The sequence below is a fragment of the Podarcis vaucheri genome (assembly GCF_965113315.1).
Source record: "Podarcis vaucheri genome assembly, chromosome: 8".
NCBI classification, from domain to species: Eukaryota; Metazoa; Chordata; class Lepidosauria; order Squamata; family Lacertidae; genus Podarcis; species Podarcis vaucheri.
In genome coordinates, this window is record NC_138766.1 from 66,643,780 (window position 1) to 66,666,690 (window position 22,911).

General features: G+C 41.8%; 1 protein-coding gene across 2 annotated transcripts in view; it reads right to left on the minus strand.

Moving 5' to 3' along the window:
• Positions 1 to 22,911, minus strand: part of MMP16 (matrix metallopeptidase 16) — a 182,582-nt gene that overhangs the window by 39,114 nt on the left and 120,557 nt on the right. For both annotated transcript variants that reach the window (XM_082233656.1, XM_082233657.1), the window contains one exon: positions 18,948 to 19,162. In XM_082233656.1, coding sequence (XP_082089782.1) covers positions 18,948 to 19,162 — 215 coding nt within the window. The remainder of the gene's footprint in view (positions 1 to 18,947; positions 19,163 to 22,911) is intronic.

Consider the following 22,911-nt stretch of genomic DNA (forward strand, 5'->3'; position numbering starts at 1 on the left):
GAAGGCTGATCGCCAAAGAATTGATGCTTTTGAATTATGGTGCTGGAGGAGACTCTTGAGAGTCCCATGGACTGCAAGAAGATCAAACCTCTCCATTCTTAAGGAAATCAGCCCTGAGTGCTCACTGGAAGGACAGATTATGAAGCTGAGGCTCCAATACTTTGGCCACCTCATGAGAAGAAAAGACTCCCTGGAAAAGACCCTGATGTTGGGAAAGATTGAGGGCACAAGGAGAAGAGGACGACAGAGGACGAGATGGTTGGACAGTGTTCTCGAAGCTACCAGCATGAGTTTGACCAAACTGCAGGAGGCAGTGGAAGACAGGAGTGCCTGGCGTGCTCTGATCCATGGGGTCACGAAGAGTCGGACACGACTAAATGACTAAACAACAACAAGAAGAAGAACAAAAGACCACTATGCAGTTTACAATAACTACCTAAAACATTCATTTAAAATACCAAATACAAAACAAACACAAAAAACAAGTTCCATAAAAGTATAGATTTTAAAATGCTAATTTTAAAACGCATACCTATTAAATGCATTTGTCAAAATTACAGGCCCAGGTAGGCTTGCTGGAACAATAAAAAAGTTTTTAGCAGACACCAAAAACAATACAGTTAAGGAACTAGCCTAATAGAAATGGAAGAGGAATTCTAAAGTGTAGGCGATGCCACGCTAAAATATGGATCCTTTGCAAGTGTGGAATGATAATTATGTGGAACTTGAAAAAAGGGCCAATCCCACAGATCTAAGCAGCTGAGAAGGTTTATTAAGTTAATTAAGCCAGAAACATTATCTCCGAAAAGCCCCTTTGAGTGTTTCCCCCCGATTGCATGTAAGTGACCCCTAGGCCTGCTCCACATTGACGTTTTGAAGAGCCATTATAATGTCTGCTGGTCTATCATGCAAGCAGGATGACAAATAAAAGCCAGGTGCTAAAATGCAATTTTCAAAAAACATAAACAAAAGCTCTATTCGCACCAATATTTCAATCAAACATTTAACAGCATTTAATTAAATAAATATGCAGTCAAAGAATCAATCTTGCACTGAATGCGGGAAACCAGACTTATTTTGACATTTAACCACCTTGTACTACATTTGTCCCTTGTGTCAAAAGACAGCAGCAATGGTAGCATCTGTGCTAGCTACCATGTTCTAGGACAAACACTTTCCTAAACAACAGTAATTTAAAGTAAGTTTTATCTTAGAAAGCTGCCCTCAGGGGCAATACCTCTTTCAGCAGGACCTCTTTTCAGTAGACCTCTTTCCTTTTTGTTTTTGTTGTGGGTTTTTAAAATTCATTTTTTTTTTGTCTGAGTTTGATGGGAGTGAAAAGAAATTCAATGACTTCCCCAAGGCCAGAAAGAATTCAGCAGCTCAGTGTATATTACAACCATCACTGCCTCCACTCCAGTGTCCTTTATCCCAGCCAATAGACTCTGCAACTCTTACATATTCAGCCAAATGCCACATTTTATTAGTTTGAACTGAATACCTGCTTAGAACAACCATGCTTCTGTATGATTTGCAAATTAGGCCACGTAAGATCAGGAGAATTGAAAAATAAGGGAATACCTGTACACAGAAAAGATGTCTCTTAGCAAAATCAGTTACAGTTTGGCTGACGTATCATAACCGATTCCAAATATTAACATGTCAGCATGGACGCGGGTGGCGCTGTGGGCTAAAGCCTCAACGCCTAGGGCTTGCCAATCGAAAGGTCGGCGGTTCGAATCCCCGCGGCGGGGTGCGCTCCCGCTGTTCGGTCCCAGCGCCTGCCCACCTAGCAGTTCGAAAGCACCCCCGGGTGCAAGTAGATAAATAGGTACCGCTTACCAGCGGGAAGGTAAACGGCGTTCCGTGTGCGGCTCTGGCTCGCCAGAGCAGCGATGTCACGCTGGCCACGTGACCCGGAAGTGTCCCCGGACAGCGCTGGCCCCCGGCCAATAAATGTGAGATGGGCGCACAAACCCCACAGTCTGTCAAGACTGGCCCGTTCGGGCAGGGGTACCTTTACCTTTACCTTTATGTTTAGTCTATTTGTCCACACCTTTCATAGGCAACCAGGAACACCTACCGATTATTTCCCCCTTTCTTATAAACCAGTACCTTAGAATCTTTGTATTCTGCTTTCGCTACAGTGGAATAAAAAGCAGCCTGTGTCATAAAGCTATAGCAACCTAGGCTTGGCAAGTGGGGCAGAGCTGGGTGGTTTTCCTGCCCGCAAGAATAATCATCACTCTGAACACTTCTTTTCAGAAAAGTCATGTGCAGAGCCGTGCCACCTTTGCTTTAATAGTAGAAGCCAAAAGGCTCCTAAGGCTGGAGATACATGAGATAACATCACAGTAATCTAAGACTGTGTTCCATAGATGCCCTTCCAAGTCTACCTTCAAACCTGATGATGTACCAGCAAACAAATGCAAGCTGAAGCCCTTCGGTTTTGCCCTTCTCTGCTGGACCTGTCATTTGCCACCTCTGCTGCTCCCTCCACCCAACTATCACCTCCTAACCACTGATAAGAGAAGTATCTGGCAACTGGCTGGCAGGGTCTTGTTAGCATACCTTAGTTGGAGTTAGAAGAGGAGTCAGTAATAGGTGGAGGAGACAGCAGTAGCAAAGTATGGAGCCAGAAGGGAGCTGAAGAATTGAAGGAGTGTCTTCAAGTTGTTGGGCTATTGACAACTCAGGTGGTACTATTATTATTATTATTATTATTATTATTATTATTATTATTATTATTATTATTATTATCAAACCTCAGTCCAAAGATCACAGGGTGGTTTAAAAAACACAAAAATGCATACCATAATAACAAACAAAAACAATACCCCCACCCCATTAATAATAATTTTGTTATCGTTTAGTCGTGTCCAACTCTTTGTGACCCCATGGACCAGAGCACGCCAGGCACTTCTGTCATTATTATTATTATTAATCTTTTACAGTGGCGTAGCGTGGGGGGTGCAGGGGGGCCATCCGCACCGGGTTAGGGTTAGGGGGCGCAAATCCACGGGTTAGGGGGCGCAAATTACTTGCCTTGCCCCGGGTGCTGACAACCCACGCTACGCCACTGATCTTTTATTTATACCCTGCCCTTCCCAGTTAAAAAAACCAGGCTTAGGGCAGCTAACACCAAATTTTAAACACTTAATTGTGAAAGCAGCATAAAATACAGTATAAAAACATGAATAACAATAAAATTCAAAGTTCAGAAATCAATTTAGGGGAAATCCATCTAATAAACATTAGATAATCACCAGGGCTAGCTGGCTGAATTAGTCAATTTAGAAAGCTATAGGTTGTTTAATTGGCCAAAGGCCTGGGATGAATGTTTTTGCCTGGCACATATAGATATATAATGAGGGAGTCAGGTGAGCATCCCTGGAAGAGAGCATTATACAAGCTGGGGGTCACTGCAGAATGAAGTGAGCTTGAAGTTAAGTCTGAGCTAAACCAAACCCCTGACTTGGCAATCTTCTTTGTAAATCACCCAGGGTGAAGGCCTGTTTTCATGGCCTGCAAACATAGCAAACACTTTGTCTCATATTACATAGGAAGAGAAGGAGGTAGCATGCTCTTCTCGATGCCCCAGTTATCTGGGCAATAGCAGTGACCATTCAGAGTGATGGGCACCCAGAATGAAGACAATGTGCCGTGCTCTGAATTGGCCATGTTTGTTTTCAAAGTGCTAAATCTAATAGACTATTTGACATAATTACATTCATAATGTGATTCTTGATGCAAACAGATTTTTTTTTAAAAAAAGTAAGCTTACAAGGGGTCTTCCAAAGGACTCCAGGGACTCCAAAAATGTATTTGTGATGCCAAAATCTTCTTCTGTGAACAATCAGGACAGTTTTATTCAGAGCACCTCTGCAGAACCCCATCTAAATTATCTTTATTGCATCTGTCTTGTTAAAAGCCAATATAAATAATGGTGGCTGCACTGATTCCCAGCCTGGTAGCTGGTACTGGTACAATCCCACAAACACTCCAATCTGATGTGAGTTGGGGGCATCAGACTGTATTATTTGGCTATAAAATAGAGGCGGGGGCATATAAAAGGAAATAATATTGAAGATTAAGTCAAGGACTCGCCTTTGTATTCAGAATCAGTCTCCAAAATGCCAACTCTACTAGCTACAGCTTTAGTGGGTCTTTGAAATTCCTATTGCTTGGTTTTTATAGGAACCTGAGTAAAGAACATTAGCTCTGTTGCTGCAATCTCACAAAGCCAATTGGATCTTTAAAGCAGTGAAATGGTCGAAGTCATTTCGAAGTAAATAGGGTGTAAATGTAAGTGATTCAAGAACTGGACAGCAATGGGGAACACACACATTACATCATTCATTTGATAACTGCAGGTATAGCTTTTCTAGCTACCTGCAGTCGTCATGGACCACTGCCTGTTAGTTCATTAGAAGCATGACCTAACACAACAGGAGTCAAGCTGGGAGGGGATAAAGACAATTCTGCACCTGTTTTCATTCAATACAAGTCCATTTAGGGGATCAGCTGCACTATTTCAGCAGGTCCAATTCCTACCCTGCAGACACATCGTTCTGTGCAGACTAAACAACTCTCATAGCTGACACCATGAACAAGCTACCTCCTCCTGAAGCACCTTTTCCCATCCTTAAGTCCCCAGATGTTGTTGTGTTACAACTCCCATCATCCCTAGAAGCAGGGCCAGTGGTCAGGAATGATGGGAGTTGTAGTCCAACTACACCTGGAGATCCAAGGTTGAGAAAGGCTGTCCTAAAGTGTCTTGGAGAATGAAGTCTCTGCCTTTTTCTAGAATGCTTCCTGTGGTCCAGATGGCATGCTGCATCCTGAAGCCAGGAGCATGGGGTGCTGCCCGTTGAGGCTGTGACTATACACTGCAACCAAGCTGTGCTCAGCACCAAAACCAGTTGTCCCACCACATCTCTTTCTCCTCTCCCTCGTGTAACATTCAGGACATAGCATCATCATGTTTTGAAATCCCCTTCCAGTTGCTGGGGGAAGGAAATGCACAACGTGATGACATTATATCTCACCTTTCCTCTACTAAGCTCATAGGGGAGAGAGGAGAGGGGAAAGAAGATGCGAGAAAGTGCCGGAACTGTGGCTTAGTGCCAGCAGACGAATTACATAGGTGGTGATCTTGCCTGAGTATTCAGACCTTTCAGATTCAAATTAAAAGGGACATCTAGAGGGTGACTGGCTATGCATTAACACTGGAACAAAAACCAAAAAAACCAAAAAACAACAACAACCCCAATGCTGTTGGAATTTAACTAAGTTTAAAGATTTAAATATACCCAGAGTATGTCGTATAACATTTAACAGTTTGATGCAGCAACTGAACTAGTCATAGCCCTCAAACAGGGACGTCCCAAGAGTACCAAGACCACAACTACAAAGACGACTGTGGTTTTGCACTTATCATAATGAATGAAATTGCCTGACTGAGATGGAATACAACAGAACCCAAAGATCTGTGACAAGAAGAAGAAGAAGAAGAAGAAGAAGAAGAAGAAGAGGAGGAGGAGGAGTTTGGATTTGATATCCTGCCTTTCACTCCCCTTCAGGAGTCTCAAAGCGGCTAACATTCTCCTTTCCCTTCCTCCCCCACAACAAACACTCTGTGAGGTGAGTGGGGCTGAGAGACTTCAGAGAAGTGTGACTGGCCCAAGGTCACCCAGCAGCTGCTTGTGGAGGAGCGGGGAAGCGAACCCAGTTCCCCAGATTACGAGACGACCGCTCTTAACCACTACACCACAATTGAGTGATGTCTTTGTTGAATTTTGGAAAGGTGTGGACAATTTTGATATCAATACTAGCACCTGCTTTTCTAATTTGGTCATTTATACTCTTCACCCATATATTTTTATATATTTGTGATTTGTAATCATTAATATTGTTTAAGGATGAATAAACTAAAGCAAAGAAACCCTGAAACTTTCTCTCTTTTCAGCACAAAGTGGCATGTCCTATTATTTCTTCCCCCTTCTACCTGTTGTACCTACTTTTTTCCATCTCTTGCCACTTTACAGACCCAGCTTTTTCCTTTCCTTTTTATTTCCACAGATAAGAAGCCTTTCATGTACATCATTCCATATTATTTCTCTCCTAAACCACTGGACCCCTCTCTCTCTTATTTCCCACCAACAATCTAATCTTGGGTTCCCTGTTTCTAAATTTGTGTCCTGCAAATTTGTTGGAACCCTAGTATGAAAAACTCAGCACATTTCATTAAAGAACTGAATTTTTAAGTCTTGGATTTAGAAACTCAGGCCATCTAAAAATATCTATTTTCATCCAAATGAAACAAAATTGCAATTCAGTAGCACCAATCTATTAAAAATGCTTGTATACTTCTATTTTTCTAAGAATATATATTCAATATAGTTACATACTTGAGGATTAGTCATGCTGCGAATATAGATATGGAAACTAAAAAGGAACTATCATGCAATCATACAATCAGACACCTGCTATGCTTCCAGTTAATCAGTGTTATTTTTGCAATACTTTCAATATGAAATCATTATTCATTTTTTCTACATAGCTGGTCAGTATATCATCATCATCATCATCAACTACAACAACAGCTTTTACAGACTTTTTAAAAATGGAAACGTGTAATTTTTATTACCTGTGTAATGCTATTTGTATATATGTTGTTTTATAAAGTAATGAATAAAAACTGGTCCTTACTCCATGAAACTTGCAAATCTTACGAATTCACAATACGAACTCTGAACCCATGTAACCTAAACTGAAGACTGACTTCTATGCTGACGCTTATGGACAATGAATACAATAATCCATTGCTGTATGTCAGAAGTAAGTTCCATTAAGTTCAACGAGACTTACTCAAGTAGCCTAGATAACATTGATTATCATTGCATGATAATAAGAAATATAGAGAACCAACATCCCTATGAGGTCATCAATAATGTGAGAAAACATGGCCTGGAATTACTTCCCATCAATGGCAGAACAATGTACAGCACAGCTAGTTGTTTCAGAACTTGAACTTGAACTGTCGATAACACTTTAAGTGTATGAGATACAGTGGTACCTGTTTTGGATTACAACCACGTCAAACCCAGAAGTGTGTATCCCTTTTTTTGGATTACAACCCATTTTTTTTGGAGGCCCCATTGGCGAAAGCGCGCCTTGGGTTACAACCTGTTTTGGTTTACAACCGGACATCCAGAACAGATTATGGTTGTAAACCTAGGTACCACTGTATAGCAATATTGTTTGTTCGTAAGGACCTGATCGCCCAGCCTGATACTCCTTCTCAATGCTGGAGTGGATAAAAAGCCATGATTCAATAAAACGATTTTCATTTTCTGACAACTGTTTTAAAGTATCTTAATTCAAAGCTAAGGGAGTAATAATCTATGGATGGCATTCCAGGAAATGGATTCAGGAAATGCCATTCTGTATGTCAGTGTATCATTCATGGAGCTCATCTAGGTAATTATCTACCTGAGCTCTGGGTTACCAAAGTCTGGGCTATGGCCATATTAATCAGCAACACAAATAACAAGTTTCAGCGATAAGACTATTTCATCCATCCCACCACAGAAAAGGTCCGTGTTTTTTTGTACATAAGTACAGTAATGTATTTCTGATAAAAATGGAACACAAAGAAAGGTTATCTTAGCACATAGGTGTGGGAGTATGCAATTCTTCAGATATTTGGACCCCCAGCCAGTTAGGGTGGCTTGCATGGCAAAGAAGGAAAGAACAGTAATTTTACTGAAGAGTTTTTAAATAGACCTCTGAAGCCTTTGTCCTTGTAATTCCTATCCCTATCTGCTTGTTCACACTTATCAGTGCCTTCCCATCTTCCACTGGGCACTCACCAACCCCAAAAATATACAGTGGTACCTCGGGTTACATACACTTCAGGTTACAGACGCTTCAGGTTACAGACTCCGCTAACCCAGAAATAGTACCTTGGGTTAAGAACTTTGCTTCAGGATGAGAACAGAAATCGTGCCCCAGCGGCGCGGCGGCAGCAGGAGGCCCTATTAGCTAAAGTGGTGCTTCAGGTTATGAACAGTTTCAGGTTAAGAACGGACCTCTGGAATGAATTAAATACTTAACCTGAGGTACCACTGTACAGCTCACATACAAAGACATAGAAAACAGAGTGTGGGATTAACTGGATTCCAAGAGGAGAGTTTCACTTCCAGCCAAGCGTGATGGGATGTTACGAACCAAGCTTTTTATATCTTCTTATATCTTCTTCTGGGACGCGGGTGGCGCTGTGGGCTAAAGCCTCAGCGCCTAGGGCTTGCCGATCGAAAGGTCGGCGGTTCGAATCCCCGCGGCGGGGTGCGCTCCCGCTGCTCGGTCCCAGCGCCTGCCCACCTAGCAGTTCGAAAGCACCCCCGGGTGCAAGTAGATAAATAGGTACCGCTTACCAGCGGGAAGGTAAACGGCGTTCCGTGTGCGGCTCTGGCTCGCCAGATGCAGCTTTGTCACGCTGGCCACGTGACCCGGAAGTGTCTCCGGACAGCGCTGGCCCCCGGCCAATAGATGTGAGATGGGCGCACAAACCCCAGAGTCTGTCAAGACTGGCCCGTTCGGGCAGGGGTACCTTTACCTTTATATCTTCTTCTAATCAAGCTTATGTTTTGTAAAATTGTGTTAATCTTCTATGATCACTACAAGCTTTAAAAAGAAAGAAAAAATCCAGTTATAGGAATATTTGCTCCAAATTATGTAAGGGGTACTCTAATAAATTATTTTTCATTCAAAAGTCCTCTCCCATCTTTGAATGAGCATGATTAATTAACATAAATAGGGATAATACCTCTACAGCTGAACGTATTATAGTGTTATACTATTTCGAGAAATATGTACATGCCCATATGTATTATTCAGATGTAAATGCAACTGAAACTAGAGAAGTGTTCCCAAGGGAGTGAAAGCAACGCCATTAAAGATGCTGTTCTGAAGGAATTGTCTGAAGCTTGCAATATTTCCAAATGCAACAAGACAAGCACAACAACTAAATGAAGACTAACAGTGGTCAAAGGCCATTATGTGCTTCGCTCCCTTCCATGCCAGCCCACAAAAACAAAAACAAAACAGCACTGCACATTGTACAGAAAATAGTGCTATCTAAAACTCAAAATTAAATGCAACTAGAGCAAGGGCAAACCATGCAGAATTAATTATACCATATTAATTATACCATATTAAGAAGCAGAAGTTAACATGGACACTATAGTCACATCCACACCATGCACTGAAAGCATATGTTAAGATTCCTGCTCCGTGATTGCAGTCATGAGATTGTTGTCTATCACATGACGGTGTGTGTTTTGACTCCACAGAGTGGGAAGTGATGGAGACAGGATGTTTGTGTTACTGTGTTCTATGAAGTGGGACTATTGTCTTTTGTTCTTTCTCTTTGCTGTTTGATGCTGAAGAGGAAGGAGCTGAGTTAAGATGCTCTGAGTGTGTATATGTAAATAAACGCAGATTAGCCAAATGCTGAGCTACTGAGGTCTGTTACTCTAACTGTGCAGATTCTGCGGATCCCTAAGTGTGTTGATGTCTGTTGGCATTGGTCGCTGTGATGTTCGGGCAGAAGAAAGCTTTGAAGCTCCCAAACGATCGACCAGGAGGGAGAGAACATGCCAGTCGGGCATGTGTCTCTACCAGGGTCCTACTCAAGAGTAGGACGGCTCCTGACAGCATAAGGCTTCTCCCCCCCCAAAAAATAAATAAATTCCTGGGAACTGTAGTTTGTTAAGGATGCTGGAAATTGTAGCCCTGTGGGAGGTGAACTACAGTTCCCATGATTCTTCTTTTATGGCAGGGAGTCCATGTGCTTTTATTGCATGGTGTGGATGTGACTTATGGTAAGACAAGGAAAACAAAGAATAAATCAATTTGGGAAGGACTGGGATTTCAAGAAATTTCAAAATGTGCAATAAGGAATGGTAAGATGTAACTCATTTTCTAGTGTAGGCACTGAGGAAACTCTTACAGAACTCCAGTCTTCTTGAAAGTAAATGGTCTCCAAAATTACAGAGTAAGGAATGGATGCCTACTGTTTATCAAGTGATTCAATAAAGGGGTGGAGTTAGTGATTTTTTCAGAGTGGGAGCAAAATTTCTTGAGGTTCAGTGTCGGTGGCAGCAGCAGTTCTGCATCTTTTTATGGGTTTTTCGAAGGGGTAGGATAGGACTTCTGCCTTACTGTCAGTGAACATCTTCTCTGCAGCCACTAGCTACCATTTTCCCCACCAGAATGATTTCGCTTTGTACCACAGCATCTGTGGAAATAGTAGTGGTTGCTAGGAGGTGTTGCCACCACCCTCCCAAAGCTCCTAGAACAGAGCTTCTTTACAGAGCAAAGTTATGTTGCTGCCACTACCAGAGGAAACAGCAAAATATATTAGGTTGTCAATTTCTGCTGCTGCTAAGGGAAAGCCTATTGAATATTTTAATTTATTTATTTTTATTTATATTTTTGCTGCTTCCTAAAAAGAACGTCCCCACCAGAGGTTTTTGGGGTTTTTTTTGAAAAAAATCATTTCCCTTGAATTTTGAGCAGAAAGCTCTCCATTGAGAACTTTAGTTCAGACCTTATTCCTGGTGGTCTCTGGGGTTGTCTTGCAGATTCTCCAACTCCCTGTGTGATTGGGTTGAAGCACTCAAAAAGAAGCTGCCAGATATCATGGCTGTAAATGCAGCTTCTGAATAAACCACGGCGGCTTCCTCTCTAATCAATGTATTTAGTATTAGGGTCTAATATATTGAATGGAAAAGCCAAGAGAACAAGGGTGTAAAAACCCTGAAGTGTTACTGTTACTTACACGTCCTAGAGTGCTTCCAGAGGCAATTCCAATTGCTTTTCAAAATGTCTACCTAAATTAGTTGAAAGGCTATCGTTTTGTAGTAACAAGAAAATTTAATTAAGCCTTGTGCTTGACGTGCTCTTGCAATTATTCCCCTTGGTTCCATTATAATGTATTTTAATACTACAAGATAACACTTGTTTGTGGTAAAAAAAAACCTCAAGAAACGTCTCAGTGTAATTTTAGATTATTCCTCGCTGTGAATATTTGTAATTATTTTTGTCAATTATGCACTTTTTTTGTTCTCCCGCCAACAGAATATTTTTAATCAGTTCATGCAGTGAACAGATTTGAAAGCAACCTTTCCCCTAGGCCCCTTAAGCAAGCTGATTCCTAAGAATATAGAATATTTTCGATGAGATCTACATTTGATCTATACTAAGAGCGATTTTGTTTGACTAATTACACAGACCTTTGGGGATGCAGAAGCACCACTTTTGAATAAAATATCAGCTAACCTTTTGATCTTTGCTAGACATGTGTCTGTGCATGTAGCCCCTGCTAAAGGAATCAAAATAGATTTCTGTGGAGCTGTCTATTATTTCTATTAATTTCTGAATTGATGATCTGGAAACGTAGCCTAAAAACAACTGACAACAAAATTAGGTTTAAGATACAAAATGTTTGTGCAACAAAAATATATCCAGTTTCAATAGTAGTATAATACTTTAATAGTAGATACCTGTTGTATCTCATAATCAAGGGTCTAGAAACCAGGTGCAGGATGAAATCTCTTAGAACAGTCCCTCAAATTTCCACATCCTACTGAACTTTGCCTTGTCTCTCTACTGCATTAATCATGGTTAATGCTAACCAGAATTTCACCCCAAACTAAGAACTAGCGTCTGTAGCCATTTTCTATCACTGTTTTCAAATCCCATGCTAATAATAATAATAATAATAATAATAATAATAATAATAATAATTTATTATTTATACCTCACCTATCTGGCTGGGTTTCCCCAGCCACTCTGGGTGGCTTCCAGCAAAATATTAAAATACAATAGTCTGTCAAACATTAAAAGCTTCCCTAAAGAGGGCTGCCTTCAGATGTCTTCCCACCTCTGTCATCTTCCACTGACCTATTGGCAGTGTCAGCACTAACTCTCCCTCCGACATTGTCCTCTACTCCAGGCATGTCCAACTCCCAAGAGACTGTGATCAGTATAAAAAAATATAAAAGTATATACTTTTATAAAAGGGGCGCGGGTGGCACTGTGGGTTAAACCACAGAGCCTAGGGCTTGCCAATCAGAAGGTCGGCCGTTCGAATCCCCATGACGGGGTGAGCTCCCATTGCTCGGTCCCTGCTCCTGCCAACCTAGCAGTTAAAAAACATGTCAGAGTGCAAGTAGATAAATAGGTACCGCTCCGGCGGGAAGGTAAACAGCGTTTCCATGCGCTGCTCTGGTTCGCCAGAAGCGGCTTAGTCATGCTGGTCACATGACCCGGAAGCTGTCTGCGGACAAACGCCGGCTCCCTCGGCCTATAGAGCGAGATGAGCACGCAACCCCAGAGTTGGTCACGACTGGACCTAATGGTCAGGGGCCCCTTTACCTTTATATACTTTTATAAAAAGTATAAAAAAACTGACAGTGTTCTATTCATTGTTATTGGAGGGAGGAAGAGCATATGAGGGGTGGGTGGATTCCCCAGAGTTATTGAGGTTTTTTTTTAGGAGTGCCCAGGGTTGTTGAGCACTTTTTTGGGGGTGGGGATTGCACACAGTCTTTTAGCTTTTTCCTTGTAACTTTTTGCACACGGTAAGGATCCCGTGATCTACCAGGATCAGCTCAGGATCTAACGGTAGCTTGCGATCTACTGGTTGGACATCCCTGCTCTTCTCCATCAAGCAGCTGCTACAATCTCTGAAACTATACTCCAGAAGAGCAGCAGGGCTGCAGGAATAGTGAAGAGTTTGGATTTGATATCCCGCTTTATCACTACCCGAAGGAGTCTCAAAGCAGCTAACAATCTCCTTTTCCCTTCCTTCCCCACCACAAACACTCTGTGAGGTGAGTGGGGCTGAGAGACTTCAGAGAAGTGTGACTGACCCAAGGTCACCGAGCAGCTGCATGTGGAGGAGCGGGGAATCGAACCCGTTTCACCAGATTAGGAGTCTACCGCTCTTAACCACAACACCACACCGGCTCTCACCACACCAGTAGGTCTTGAACTGTTGAGACCATCTCTGCTTTAAGAGGAAACCCCTGGTGCCTTTGGTGTTGTGTGGAGTCCATCATTTCAACAGCAGATGCAACTGGGCAGGGAAGAGAGCTGCAAACGAACTCCAGATGTGTTTCAGTGCAGCCCTTCCTGGATTTTTCCGCAACTGTACTGATGCCACAAACTGACTCCGCGTGAAAAGAAAGCTTCTCACAGCATGCAACTCCAGTCTTTTTTGGGGGGGTCACACTGGCAATATATATTAGCAGTGGAAGAGGTGTTTACAACGAATCCTCCCAAGAACAGAGGCAGTCTAGCTATCCATGTTGGAGTTAGAAAGTGGGGAGAATTTCCAAGGTAATATTTGGCTGTTGAAGGCAACATTCGGCCAAATTCCCAAGGAAACCTCCCTGCCTTGTTTGTCTAGGCGGATAAGGAGATGATGTCAGTATTAGGTACTCAAGATATCAGGCAGTCTGAGGGGAGCAGGTGAGGGGGGGGGGAAGCTTTCATGAAATTAACCATGGTTTGATAATCTGTGGGACAATTTGTGGTTTGTTTCTGTGAAACTATATATAGCAACTATAACTGTATTATTAGGGTATGATATTTAATTTTCATGGCTGCATTAGGTGACTGCCCGCTGAAAGTCCAGCTGATTCTGTTTCACTTTTGCGTTCATTATTCTAAAAAAAGATTACTAATTGTAAAACCCGCTTACGTGTGCGTTCTGTGCAATTTTGACCTTCTCTCTAACTGCCACACAGTTCAGCAGTAAAATGTACTGCTCCACTACTGGAATCCAAAGTTTTTATTTGAATAACATACTTCTGTAGAAATTTCCCAGGCTTCTACTGACAGGCCAGACATTCACAGTCACGCAATCACAAGACAGCTCTATTAACAATCTTGAAGAGGTATGGGATAAATAAATATCTATCATTTTAGAAACAATAATAATAAAATGCTGGTGCTTTTCCTTCCCTCCTCAATGCCACTTTATCCTCCATTCTTAATCTTTAATTTCCTATCCCCAAATCCCTTTATAGTGAAATTACTAATCTGCTAATGAGAAACAGCATATTCATCAAAACCAATTAATGTCATATTGTTTGCAGTGATACCTTCTCTCTCTACCCCCTTTCCCTTCAGTTTAATAGGGCTGTTGCTGTTAATGCTCAATCTAAAATGGAATTTTAATTACATGCACAGAGTTTCATATGAAAGATAGTGCAGACTAAACTAATGGGCAGAGGTGACGACAGCTACCATTTCACTGCAATATAGTCAAATTTGGCCTGTCTTACGCTGCAGGAAAAAAGACGTTGCAATGTTTCTTGACAGCTGCAGTGATAGGAAACATATTTTGCTTGAATTGCTGAAGGAGCACATGTTAATTCTTCACAAAATATTTTGTCGTTAGCCAAAGAATACTCTTTATGGGGAAAATAAAGCAGGACTCTATAGGCAAGCCAGTGTGCACATTAGATTTAATCTGCTAGGAGCCCTGAGGCTGCCTGCATTCAATGCGAGTCCTACTCAGAGTAGACCCATTGAAAATAATGAACAAAACTAACTTAGGTCTATTAATTTCAATGGGTCTACTCTGAGTAAAACTTAAGCGACTACAACGCCTGGTTTCAAAATCCCACTCAACCATGAAACTTCTTGAGTGGCATTGGAACAAGCTATTGTTTCTCAGTCAAATCACTTCACAAAGTAAAATGGAAAACCACCAAAAGCACATTGAAAGAAGGACTGATAGACAAATGGATAGACTGAACAGTACTCGAAGAGGGAAGCAAGGGAACAGAGACGATTTCAAAGTTGGAATAAAAAGGAAGTGGGTAGCCTAGCCTATATACAATTAAACCCACCCCAAAAGATAATGTATAGCATCCCACCCCAATCCAAGCAGGGAGCCACTGACCTGCTCTTCTGCATAATCTGCAAATAATGACCAAGCACCATCCTCCTGGGTAATTTGAAACACTCATGTTTTGAGTTCACGCCAAACCACTTAGAAGTTAGACTACAGTCAAGCATTTAACATGTTGTTAAATAAATAAAAACAAATGCATAGTAGTAAATGTATAGTACTACTTTGAACTTATGCTGGATATAAATTTGGTAGAATTGTATATAATAACTGAACAGGCACAAAAAGACAACTGTGGGTTATATTCAACTAAGTTTTACTCTGAGTAGAACCACTGAAATTAATGAGCCTGACTAAGTTAGGATCATCAATTTCAATAGGTCTGAATACCACCTCAGAGTTGTGCATTATGACCATTTATCAGGTAACTGAATACCATACAGTATTTTAAATCAATGGTATCAATTTATTGTTCTTTCCTCCTATCTGTCTATCTCTCTCAACTATTTACATACTGCTTCACACCTCAGTCTGTAAGCCAGGTGTGGGGAATCTTTAGCTTACCCCATGGCCAGGCTTGCTAGGGCTGGTGGGAGTTCTAATTCAGCAACATCTGGAGGTCCAAAGATTCCTCACACCTGCTCTAAGTAAGGTAAAGCTAAAGGTAAAGGGACCCCTGACCATTAGGTCCAGTTGTGACCGACTCTGGGGTTGCAGCACGCATCTCGCTTTATTGGCCAAGGGAGCCGGCTTACAGCTTCCGGGTCATGTGGCCAGCATGACTAAGCTGCTTCTGGTGAACCAGAGCAGCGCACAGAAATGCCATTTACCTTCCTGCCAGAGCATTACCTATTTATCTACTTGCACTTTTTCTTGCTTCCGAACTGCTAGGTTGGCAGGAGCAGGGACCGAGCAACGGGAGCTCACCCCGTCACAGGGATTCGAACCGCCGACCTTCTGATCGGCAAGTCCTAGGCTCTGTGGTTTAACCCACAGCGCCACCTGCATCCCTTAAGTGAGGTAGGGTAAGGTTTAAAAAGTTACAATAAAAATAAAATCAGTTATCCATAAGATCAGAAAACATACTTAAAATGCCTGTTGAAATTAAAAATAAAACTTCTCATTAGGTGCTGCTCATTCAAGAGTGGGGAAGCCTCTCTGATCTCAACAGGGGTTCCACAGAGTTGGGCCCAGAGTACTGAACACATGGCTCCTGGTGGATACAAGCCACGCATCTGGGCCATGAGGGATCCTCTGAAGATCTCAGTGACCAATCGGGGATATAAGGAGTCAGGCACTTAAAGTATCCTGGACCCAAGATGTTAAGAGTCTTGTAAATGAATAGAAGAACCTTGAACTTGCCTTGGTACCATATCAGCAGCTTCTGCAAGCTTTTATGTGTGGGGCCCACCAACAGTCTAACTGCAGCATCTTGAAGGAGCTGGAGCTTCTTGCCCGGAACCAGGGATACCCACACATAGAGCACATTGAAATAACAGAGTCTTAAGGTAACCAATGCAATCACCATGGCCAGCTGTAGTTGGCATGCTAGGCATAGCTGTCAAAATGCTATCTGGAACCTAAAACTGTGGTTACCTGAAATCAGAAGCTAGGCATAGCTTTTCAAACTCCTTTTTGTGGCTACGGAAGAGGAGATAAATGGGAGGGATAAATGTGCTGTGCCTCAACACCCTCATGAAAAACTATCCCTTATGTATGCATCCGTACAGAAAAAAGGATGTTGCAATAATTCACTGCATGCAATGTATAATAAATTCACCATGTTAAGGTAAATTCGCATGAACCCTTCCCAGGCAGAAAGTTCCATTGAATTAAATGGGGCTTACTTCTTAGTAGACCTGTATACCATAATCAGTCAAATGAAACTAGTCTGCCTTAATAACTACTGTTATTATTTTATAATTAAAAGATAGAACCTGGATAGAAATTACAATTGAGCTCTTTGTCTAAAGTCACAGACATAGGCAAGGAACAAGATTAGTATTAGTGATGCACTGAATAATTTAGCTGTGTGTAAAACAAATTAGGACATGTTCCTTTGTTCATAAGATGGATGGTGCAACAAAGAGGTAGGTATTTTAATATCCTGCTTAATGTCAACTTAGAAAATGAGATTCTTCCTTAACCTTTCTGCTTCATTCACAAAGATGGATGGCCACAAGGCCCTACAAAGAAAAGCACACAAATGTTTGAGGAGATGATTCAAAGAGTTGGGGCATCTCTTAGAAGTGGGAATCAAAGAAGTCACAATTTAAAAAAAGGAAAATATGCTTTTTATGCTTTCAACTGAATACCTGAAATGAAATTATATAGAATCACCTACCTACGAGTTATCTATTTTGTGAAAAGGAGTAACCACAGGAAACCATGACGTACATTCTGTTAAGTGGCACTATTATGTAATGCTTAGTTACCTAAAGCATTTCAATTTAATCAACTCCCAAATGCTTTAACTCTTGAGATGTTATCACTGAAGCTGACACATTTGCAATGAGTCCTGTTACATATTATGCAAAATGGCAGAATCACCTGTGTTGAATCACCATTGGCTGTGGATTATGGCGGAAGGTACCGATGCAAGTCCATCACTCCACTTCATGTACACTGCCAATGTAAGGTTACTTCTATGGAGAAGAAGCAACCAACCCCCCAAGGGGTGCCATTGAATTGGTATTGAGAACAGAATTTCAGGCAGAAGGAAGAAGACAAACATTCATACATCTGATCCTTTTTTTCTTCTTTCTTTTGTTCACACAAAGTCTCTTCCCATACTTCCTGGAGTATATCAACATTCATTGTAGAAAAGAGTCACCAACCTTTTTAGGTAGGTGGGCACATTGGGATTTTTCAGCTAAATCATGTAGATTATGTTCCTACGCTTAATATGGAGAATTTGCAGAACACCTCAGCGCCTAGGGCTTGCCGATCGAAAGGTCGGCGGTTCGAATCCCCGCGGCGGGGTGCGCTCCCACTGCTCGGTCCCAGCGCCTGCCCACCTAGCAGTTCGAAAGCACCCCCGGGGGCAAGTAGATAAATAGGTACCGCTTACCAGCGGGAAGGTAAACGGCGTTCCGTGTGCGGCTCTGGCTCGCCAGAGCAGCGTTGTCACGCTGGCCACGTGACCCGGAAGTGTCTGCGGACAGCGCTGGCCCCCGGCCAATAGATGTGAGATGGGCGCACAAACCCCAGAGTCTGTCAAGACTGGCCCGTTCGGGCAGGGGTACCTTTACCTTTACCTTTATCCCTCAGAAAATTCATTGAACGTACTGAATGATATATTTTGGCAACATCACAGGATGGTGTGCCAGATCAATATTCTTTTCCAGTAATGAGAATTGCTTTTGTTTGTTGTGTTTGAATCATTAGTGAAATCTTTGCTCCACCATGCCTGTCCAAAAGGCTTTCCAGTCCACAGGATGTCATCATATGGCTGCATCTCCAAACAATATGACAACCGAGCCAACCAAAGAGCAGCAACAGCACAAAAAGCCCACAACACCTGTGAAGGGCCTCTTATAACACAGGCTTCCACTAGAAAAAAAAATGTATCAAGGCAACCATAGCACAATGACAAACAGCCTTTATAAAGGGACTGATCTAATTATAAAGTTAAATTACAGGGTTCTTGTAAAGAAAACACAATAACAGCAATGAGCCTGGAAGTGGCTAAGTTCCCAACAAAATCATCCCTATTAGCTTCTATTCATGACTTGAATTATGCCTTTTTATCTCTGCACAGCATTCAGCATTTACTTACCATTAAATTTTGAAGCATTGCAACTTTCCGTTGACATTAATTCATTCCCCAAAATAGAAGACTCCAGCCTTTCCTCTGTTAGACATTTAAGCCATTCAGGTGTTTATTTTCTAGTTTCTTTCTTGAACTTTAGAACAGCAAGAAAGCTCAGGAGCAGAGGCATGATGAATGAGAGGCGGTTTTCGAAAAGGCAGAAATGTTGTCACTTAATCTAACAATAAAAGAGCAGCCTCCTACCTTGAAAACAAACATTTCCCGGCGAAGAATGGCTAGAGTGTTAAAATTTCCATCGCAGATGTTGGGCTTGGCTCCAGGGTAAGAAGGCTTGTCTCCTGTGGGTGGCCGCGGAGGTTTAGGCCTGTCATTCTTCCGTGGATCTGCTGGAGGGACAGAACGATGTGGGGGCACTGTTGGCAGAGGTCTTGTTGGTGGCGGGAGTTTGTCAGGTGGCCCTTTGGGAGGAAAAAATGATACTAGCAGATTAACATCTAGGAGACTGCATACTGTTCAGTTGGTGATGCCATGAGCTGAATTGCACAGGAGCTGCAAATTAAACCCACATGAAACAAGCAAATTTGCACAGAAAATCTGGCAAATAAAGGGAGCTGGTATCTCAACAGTGGCTTGCTTGTGGCCCTTAAAACTATGGTGTGGCTGAGTTCCACAGCCTTTATCGCCAATCCTACCAATTAATTGGGATGGAAATGTTCAAACAGTAATCTGCAGTTAAAGCTTAAGTTAATTAATCACACTTGAGTAGCTGATTAGAGCTTGCAGCCCTGTAACTTTTTCCATTTTTCTTTTTTAAAAAAATGATTGCTAAACTTCTTAGCAGCAGAGATAAGTCTTAATACACGGTAGCAAAAAATGTCTGCTGCCAGTGTATTTCCTTCTTTACTATAAATTGGGAAATGGACAAATTAGAATTAGTTGCTAGCTTCAAGGCCAGACTACTCACACTGAATTAATTAGATCTAATCAACTTCGCATAATTCCAGTCATGCTGAATGTGCATAATTTGGGTTGCTGAATTTTTGCTATTTTCATTTGCTGTAAGTTACCAGTAGCTCCAGCTATTTTATACTGTCTTGTTCACTGAAGCCAAATCATACTTAGGGCAACCACTACTCTCCCTGGACAAGACGTTCTCAAAGAAGAACCTGTGTATAACTGATTCTGAACAGCTGGTGCCTGATTCAAATTGGGATCTAATGTCTAGTCATCACAAATAGCGGCTGAGGAGGCAAACTTGTGTTTGGACTGCATCATTCTAGACTGCAGGTTTCACTGAACATCCGTTTCCTCTGCCAAGGAAGCTATCACTGTGGTTTACAAAGGTATGCATGGTGTGAAATAAGTGGAGATATTCATTTCTCTTCCTACACTACAATTTGTGGTCATCCACTAAAATTGACTGGCAGTAGATTCAGGGAAGACAAAAACAAAGTGTTTCTTCATGCAAAATGTCATTAAGTTGTGGAATCTCCCACCACAAGGTATTTGCCAAGGACAATAACCTGTGGGTTAGAGCAGGTGTGGAGAACCTCTCCAGACATTGCTGAGCTGAAACGTCAATCACCGCTGACCATTGGCCATGTTTGCTGAGGTTGATGAGAGGGCAATATCTGGAGGGCCAAAGGTTCCCCACACCTGGATTGGAGGATTTCATTTGACAGGTCCATGGATAATCTTTTAATTGTCATGGTGAAATGAAGCCACCAGGTTCAGAGTGCCGGTTGCTAGAAGGCACTTCGTAGTTATGGTGTCAGGCCGTGGGGTGGGGGAACCAAAGGTGGTTGACATTTTTAAACTACTAAAACAAACACAAAATATAAAACGAAGAGTGACAAGAGCCAATGGTATGTGATCTTTGGCCTGGGCTTCCTTACTTCTTCTGGTCAAGGATGCTGGGCGTTCTAGCCCATCTTAAGTCCACTCTGGGTATGACATAGTTGAATACGACCCTAAATACTTATTGACAAAACCTTCACAACAGCTATCCTTAGCAAGTCACTGATTCAGTCCACAGCTTCTTACCTAAGCAATCCAATGAACCAGCAAACAATATTTAATCTAAATAGTAAAACAAAGGCCACTGTTGATTTTATCACTGTGGCAGCAGAATCAGGTATCTTCCAGGAGACAATATCTGGTTGAAAAATGCTAAATCCAAACTAAAGTTTCCACGTGCTATTTGCTAGTGATGTCATGTTTAACTTCCAAGGGCAATAAAACTCTTCAAAGTACAGCTTACAGCTGCTAGATACTGGTATTTAGTATGAAGGCAAAATTACCTTGTCTGGCCCTTCTGTCTAGACTCATGAGGTCATAGAAAACATCTTCCTCTGCTTAACCACACAGGAGAAACCCAACCATTTAATTTCCTCTGTGGAACAGCCTGGATATGACACATATGCAACAGAGTGGCATCTACGATGCTGCTCCTATATAATCTTATATCAATGCACACAATGCTTAGCACCCAGTTCAACAGTGCACATTGGAGCAAGAGAATATTCCTCTCTGCCTGAATCGGCTTGCAAACTAAAAAAGCCACACACATTTCTCAGAAGAGAAAGTAAGTAAAGGAGAGAGAAAGAGGAAGGAACAGCAAACAGAAGTTTAAATCAAACTTTAAAATACAAGAAGCCGCAATGAATAAATGAACAGAAATCAAAGATGTCAGAAGGCAAATAAAAAAATGGCAGTGCTGATCCTACACCATTTTGGTGGTACCTGGAGTGGGGGGGGGAGTGCAAATGGTGTGTCCATCCCCATCCCCTCTAATGATATGTGTTTGCTGAATTTATCTCTGCATGGATCTAAACTGCATGCAGAATATTTGAAAACCTTTGGGCAAAACTCAACCCTGAAAAGGGTTGTTGTGGTGATTTACTACCTTAGCAGTGGTATCGGCTCAGAATAAATACTACTTGTTTTGCTTATCTTTAGGGGGAAGATCTGGCATTTCTAGTACTTAAAGGAGAGAGGAGCTCAATTTGCCTGGTGTGAAAGAAAAAAGGAACATTATGATGAACTTCTGTAAGGATATATTGGAATGAGTCAAGAGAGGAGCTCAGTTGGTAGAGCATGGCTCTCTTAAGCTTGGAGTCGTGAGTTAGAGCCCCATGTTGGGGGAAAGATCCCTGCACTGCAGGGGGTTGGACTAGACAATCCTCAAGGTCCCTTCCAACTCCACAATTCTGTGATTCTGTGAGTCAAGTGCAAGTGCAAGCAAGTGCTTCAGTGAAGCAATCAAATGGAAAGGATGGCTGGAGTGAAGAAGGACCAGGAGCTGAAAACAAATGAAGACTGAGCCAATGGTTTGTCCTGGAGGAAGTCAGCTTACTATGTTTCATGACTAGAGCAGATATGACTAGAGCAGATATAAGCAATAAGATAGAAGAAAGAGGAAAGAGAAGGGAAAAGGAAAGAGGAAATATTAATATTTTAAGAGAAGTCTAGGTTCTCCTTGAATAAAAAATATTTGTACTACTTGGTTAAATATTTAAGAACATTGTTGCTGTTAAGTGTGGATTTCAGTTCAACTTGTGAACAGTATCTGAAACATGGTAGTTTGGCAAACGCCCTTGGCTTTATCTCAACACAGAATCAAAATCCCTTCAAGGAAATGGATACAAACAAGAAGAACAAATAGTTATTTTAGTTTGCATGTTCATATTTGTTCAATTGTAAGCACAACCCTCAAGCTACAAAGTCTGACTCGAAATTGTAAGGTAATTCCCAGAAATGTTTAAGAGACATCTACCCCTCCTTTTAACATTCTAAACATGCTCTAATGCAGGCATCAGCAAACTTTTTCAGCAGGGGGCCAGTCCACTGTGCCTCAGACCTTGTGGGGGGGCGGACTATATTTTGGGAAAAAAATATGGATGAATTCCTATGCCCCACAAATAACCCAGAGATGCATTTTAAATAAAAGGACACATTCTATTCATGTAAAGACACACTGATTTCCAGACCATCTGCGGGCAGGATTTAGAAGGTAATTGGGCCAGATCCAGCCCCCAGGCCTCAGTTTGCCTACCCATACATGGGAGTTTTTAAACAAGTGGGTTGCCTCATTCACTTCAATGAAGGGAACAGATAGTGTGCATACAAGGAGTGCATAAGCAGATGTGCAACCTTCAATGGATGCATAGTGTGCACAGCACTGTAGCAGTGTAGATATCTGGAAATG